This window comes from Notothenia coriiceps, unplaced genomic scaffold (genome assembly GCF_000735185.1).
Source record: "Notothenia coriiceps isolate Sejong01 unplaced genomic scaffold, NC01 NC01_scaffold00003522, whole genome shotgun sequence".
NCBI lineage: Eukaryota > Metazoa > Chordata > Actinopteri > Perciformes > Nototheniidae > Notothenia > Notothenia coriiceps.
In genome coordinates, this window is record NW_011336223.1 from 250,583 (window position 1) to 256,840 (window position 6,258).

Here is a 6,258-nt window from a genome sequence, read left to right on the forward strand (position 1 = left end):
AAGCTGAGGAGGCTGAGGAGGCTTTCACTTCTGTGGCTCCACGTCGTGTAAGCAGGGGTGTGGAGAGCAGCAAGAAGGAACTCCCCCCGACTGTCCACAGGAATCACCTGAGGAAAAAGAATACATGTGAAAACTACTTAGGGGTACAATCTAAAATAACTATTTCTGTCTTTATTTTATTTAAGTCTTTCAAGCTGTTTAAAATATGTAGCGCGGATGTATGGGTTTTTGTTTACCTACTAAGTACAGTCTTAAAGGCAGATCGCAGGTTCTTTAGCTTTTATTAATTTTAAATGTGTATTTCGGGCCCTACATGTATACAAAGCGTAAGGAAATTATAAGGTGCTGTATAACAGAACAGGTACATATTATAGAACTGTACTTGTTATTGTAAAATGTTTAAATTGTAAGTTTGATATCATAACCTTCAAGTAAACTTTAATACTTGAAGATTTGTTATGTTTGAAACAAACAATGTAGCTACTCCTGGGAGTTTAAGTGTGGAGCTGATGTGAAAGTTGAGCTGCAAACACAGCGCTAGCCTCGGCTAAGTTGCTAGCTAACACTATCCAGATCAAACTGTTGAGTTTGAGGCTGTATGCCTAAAAACTATACCAAAAATTGTGTACAAATATGGAGATGGTTTTTCGTTCACAACATGTTGTATAATAAGCCGAGTTGATCATTTCTCCGGCGCTGTTGTGCCTGCTCAGAGTCTTTATTTGTATTCCATAGTTAAGTTATTGGCTGCCAAATACAACCAAAAGAAACAAGAACAAACTTTAAGATAGTTTGGCTAACGCTCAGGGGTGGGCAAACTTTTTTGCTCGGGGGCCACTATGAGTTTTAAAATGTGTCAGACGGGCCGGGCCAGTAGCAGATTGTGAAAAAATATTTAGCACTTCGGCACTCATTGTCGACTTTTCTTTTCTTTGGTCCACTCATTGTTACAGATGCAGGTTCAAAGGTGAATTAGGTTCAAAGGTGAATTATTGCGTCATCGTTTGCGTCATGACGTAACCGTTTACGTGCCTTCTTATGACCCACACAGTGTTTTACGTCGCCGATTTTCTCCGCAACGCCGCTCAGAACAACATCAATAGAGGACTGCGTCGGCTAGTTTTTAATCATACGAAGCCAAAAACTACTCCAACCTTATACCTTTCTCCAGAGTGCCGTGGTGCATTGTTTATTAATGTGTTTCAGCTGCATTACTGCCTGCTGCAGTGCTGCTCGTCTACCGGAGTTTATTCTCCCGTTAACTCGAGGGCAGCGGCCGCTGTAAAGTATTCACTGTCTGACTGTCACACAAGCAGCTGATAAAGATATTTATCAGCTGCTTGTGTGACAGTCAGACAGTGAATACTTTACAGCGGCCGCTGCCCTCGAGTTAACGGGAGAATAAACTCCGGTAGACGAGCAGCACTGNTTGCAGGTAGCTATTGCCTGAGATCACATGATGTGGTTTTGTTACATGTGCCAAGTGCAAGGACTGACTTAGGTAAGAAAGCTTTTATGTGCGCAGCTCCTCTTGCTTGGAACAGTCTTCAAAAATATTTGAAACTGAGCAAATTGGTTCCACTTCCTGTTTTTAAAGCTCGGATAGATGCAATGATACTTGATAATGTTGGTACTTGTCAATGTCTCTAGGTATGTAAATGTAGCCCTGTAAATACGATGTCCTTTTGTGTGATCTGTTATATGTTCATGTTGTTACCTACTTGCTGCCATGTTGGACAGGTCTCCCTTGAAAAAGAGATCAATGGGACCACCTGGTTCAATAAAGGTTTGAATGAAAAAATACCTGTCAGTCAAAGAAAAATGAATAATATTCACTTTAAAAGGGTTAAAAGTTGATTTTTTATTAATGTAAAGACACAACTTGCCAACCTGTTAAATCAGGTATCAAGATACGCTAAAATAAAAGCAACACGAAAAATTAAAAAATCTTATCCAATCTTCAAACACCTTATCAAGATGCAGCATTTGTGGAGCTTCTTGATGTCGAGGAGATTCATGATGAGATGTTGACGTGATTACAGTGTTAAAAATATTAGCATCATTCAGCCATAGTTGCACCGTTGTTTCTGTTCTAAATGTTCTTCATCGATTCTCTTCCAGCCAACCTGTCCCGCTCAGCCTTCCTGTCCCCTAAATACTACGAGGACTTGGACGATGTGAGCTCTTCGTCCTCCCTGTCCCTGGAGCCCCACCCAGCTGACTTGGAGATGGAGGAAGAGGAGCTACAGTTGGCACCCCTTCCCCTTTCTGTCCTTCATCCAGCGTTGTCCACCCACCGCCACCCCACAGTCGTGAGGACCCCCTCTATCCAGCCGGGCTTCGGGGCCATCCAGTCCACCCCTTTGACCAAAATGCACTCAGTGCAGGGTTTGGGCTTTGGACTCAGCCCTATTGCCAGCCCTGGTGAGTAGATCACACTGTTAGAGCTGTCAGGCATTAACAACAATGAGATTTTAAATGTCACATGTAAAATGTGTCTTGTGTGATGAGCGTACAAGCAGACAGTTAAACAAGATTAACAACCACTAAACCATATCTCATCACTCGTACCTCTTGCCGTGGTACAATGTATATGACCATATATCTTTTGTAGTTTGATTGAGGAAAGTATATTTTCAAAGCCAATGTGCTTCCTTTTGGTCTCCGGTGGTTCTAAAGTTGCAAAAGATATATTTTGTAATTCAAACCTCTTGAGTGTTTGGTCTGCCTGGAGCACAGCAAGGTATAGACTCTGTCTGTTTTGAATTCTGCATGGGAAGCACTTTGCTGCCTCCTGCCGGTTAAAAACAAAAGCACATTTAGTCTTTGCACACCAATATAATGTATGTGTTAATTAGAAAATAGAGCGGGGAATTGAGATCCAATCACAATGTGTCACTAGAGTCAAATCCAATGCCAGGTGTGAACTGATGTTCTTGTTATTGGAAGACTAAAAAAGCAGTTTAATGTCAGGTGTAAACAAAGTCAGAGAATGCAGCTGCTTAAAACTAGTAGACATGCTTGGTTTTATAAATGTTGCTCTCTGTATTGATGTTTCAGTTCCGAGCAATAAGATTAACCTGAGCGGGGCTGATAGCACTGCTCTCGCCACAAAGACAGTGAAACATGGAGCCCCCCCGACTGACAGGAGCGTCCCCGCACAGCAGGCTGCAGCCACTGCCGCCCTACGCAGACAGATGGCCAATCAGAAGACAGGTAGGAAGAACATGCAGCAGTCACCGGCTTTTGACTGCAATTTAAAGTTATTCTTTATTTTGAAATGTGAACAGAATATGTTCTAATGGTGTATAAGAAGCTATTTGTAAAAAAAAGTATTGCCATGCACACTGCAATTCACCAGGGGGAGACACATACTGCCAGAACAAAACATGTGAACCTGATAGCTTTACATCCCAGCACAGGGCTTGCCCCATCACACCTGACAATAACTTTGAAACTGTTTTAATTTAATTCAAACTGTGCTAAAGTCACCGTGGAAACATAACATGAATTCAAAATCACCTGTCTGAGATGTTCTATTTTTAATATAATTGTTTTTATTTTCCAGCTGTTGTCGGTGCATCCTTGACAGAGTCCACTCTGAAGAACGTGCCTCAGGTGGTCAATGTCCAGGAGCTCAAGGACAAAGGGCCTCCCATGCCACAGTCCAATATCATCGGGTAAAAACAAAACATTATATACAATTATGTTCAGGTATGTCAGATTTAGTTTGAGCTATGCCAAGACATCTACTTAACCCTGAGTTAACCCTTACAAAATTACTTTAAGCTATCCTAAAAAAGTCAGTAAATGTTTTTTTTTGTTAAAGACTACATTTACATAGTCAAAAGGTCCTTTTGTTCAGCCTCACAATGCTATTGGGTAGTAAATGTGTTTATAGTAGGGCTGTCCAATTAATCGTATTTTAATCTCGGTTACGATTTTGGCTTGCAACGATTGCGAAAACAGAGTAATCGAAATAAAACGATTATTTTGCTGCATTCCCTTTTGCAATGATGCTCTGTATTTGTCTTGCGTTATACATCCTGCCCGCGCGTGCACTTTCGCCCCTCCCGAAAAGCCCTCTCGCCCAGGTTGTGTTATGACTTGCAGTCTGTTTAATAAATCCATATAAACACATTACAAGGGAAGCTTTAGTTTTCCTGTCTTTATTTTTCCGGTCCTCCATGCTCCGGTCTCTAGCGTACAGTCAACTTTTACTAACTCGTCAAGCCTCTTAGCTCGCTACTTCCGGTTTCCGGATAAGGGGTTACCAAAATAAGAGTACTGCGTATAGCACTATAATTAAACATTACAGGTTGTGAGTGACATTAGTTATCATATTTAAATATGTTATAGGTTGTGGAAGTGCGCTCCAATATATTTGTTTATCTTTATTGGTATTTATTATTTTTGATATTATTGATTTAAATGTAGATATAAATGTATTATTATTTAAATTGTATTTATTTATTGGTTTTTCAGTTGAATTATACTTAAAGTTCAGGGTAATCAAATTAAAAACATACTGTTCAAATTATTATAATTTATTTTTTTAAAGTTCAATAAATGGATGTTTTCAAAGTCAATGTATCTAATAATCGTGATATCAATATTGACCAAAGATAATCGTGATTATGATTTTTGTTATAATCGAGCAGCCCTAGTTTATAGGTCCTGCCCTCTGGCCATACACTCACACAACTTACGAATCTTCAAACGAGCAACATCTCTTTGTTTTATTGGACTGGATTTTTCCGATTCAAGTAAGTAAAATGCCTCAAAAAAAGGTTTGGGCGATTATTACATTGTCTAGAACATGTGCATATTTAGTTTTTGTGGAATACATTCATCAATTTGATTTTGAGCAGCTTATGTCTTTGTTGCAATATTACAACACTGGGTTAGTGTGGTAGTCAAAATAGCATGTGTCCCTGTCATGAAAATGTCCCTTCCATATGTGAACATATGGAAATAAAACACTAATAGAAATATAATATCTTTGATAATTCACTATAACTATGTTCTAAATGTATCCTCTGTTAAGATTTTGAATTAAGACCAGATTTGAATAAATTAATACATTTATTTCCTATAAAAGTATGTGAAATTATATCTGTAGCAATATTTTAAACTCTACTTGTAACTTATCAGTTCATCAGTTACAACAATTCATTTAACTCTTCTCTGGTTCTGGCAGAAACGGTTCTTTCTGAAATGTTTTAGGACACTTGGGTGTAAGGTATCACAGAGAATGTAATTTCCCTCCACACACCACTGGAGTACTTCCAGAAGTTTGTGTCAGAAGACATGATTCAGGCTTTGGTAACCAACACAAATGAGTACAGCTTTCAAAAGAATGGAACATCCATCAACACAAATACAAAGGAAATTGAGAAACTGATTGGCATGTACCTGAAGATGGGCCTAGTACAAATGTCTGGAGTTTTTATCTATTGGGAGACAGACACACGGTATTCCCCTGTTTCTAATGTGATGGCACACAACAGATTCCAATATCTGTTGACATCGTTACATTTTGTAAACAACTTGACAGTGTCAGAGATGGGAAAGAAAGACAAACTCTGGAAAGTCAGACCCTGGCTTGTACATTTCAGAGAGAAAGTGCCTGCAGGTGGTACCAGAAGAACAAAACCTCGTGTGATGAGATTATGGATTCCTTTCACGGGAGAATATAGTAGCATCAAGGAATAGGATGCGAGGCAAGCCAAACCCATGGGGGTTTCAACGTGGTGGGTGAGAACTGGAGTCTTGGCATGATCTGTGCTTTGATATGTACGCAAAAGGCGCAGGTGTCGAATGGGATACGACGCAGCTGCTGAAACTTGGATTGTGGTGATGTTGTGGATGGAGCTTGCATCCGACGCTTCAGAAGGTCAGAGACTAGACAAGGTCTACGCAGACAACTACTTCACCTGGTGTCCCATTAGGTAGTGAAGCTCGCGTTAGATCGCTGGGACTTGCATTATGTGGAACAGCCAGGCAGGTGCACAGCGCCTACCAACTGTAACCCATTGAAGACGAGAGAGCTTGAAGAAAAAAGGGGAGAGGCAACTTTGACATCGCGCCGAAGTTGGAGACCAACCACCACACATCTGTTGCTGCCAAATGGGTATGACAGCAGAGCGGTCACACTTGTGTCATCCTTTGCTGGAACCAGACCCTTGTGCAGAAAATCTACAGCTGGGAACAAAGCCGAACAAAGCCGGTGGGTAGGAAGTTGAGAGGCAGCTTCGC

The 6,258-nt window shown here is 40.4% G+C and overlaps 1 protein-coding gene across 1 annotated transcript; it reads left to right on the plus strand.

Annotated features, from left to right (window-relative positions):
* The first annotated feature begins 2,096 nt into the window (after positions 1-2,096).
* Positions 2,097-3,795, plus strand: LOC104941599 (nuclear pore complex protein Nup214-like). Its single transcript, XM_010766726.1, has 3 exons — positions 2,097-2,424; positions 3,061-3,216; positions 3,569-3,795. The coding sequence occupies exons 1-3, from the start codon at positions 2,097-2,099 to the stop codon at positions 3,682-3,684; spliced, it is 600 nt and encodes a 199-aa protein (XP_010765028.1). The 3' UTR covers positions 3,685-3,795.
* The last annotated feature ends 2,463 nt before the right edge of the window (positions 3,796-6,258 follow it).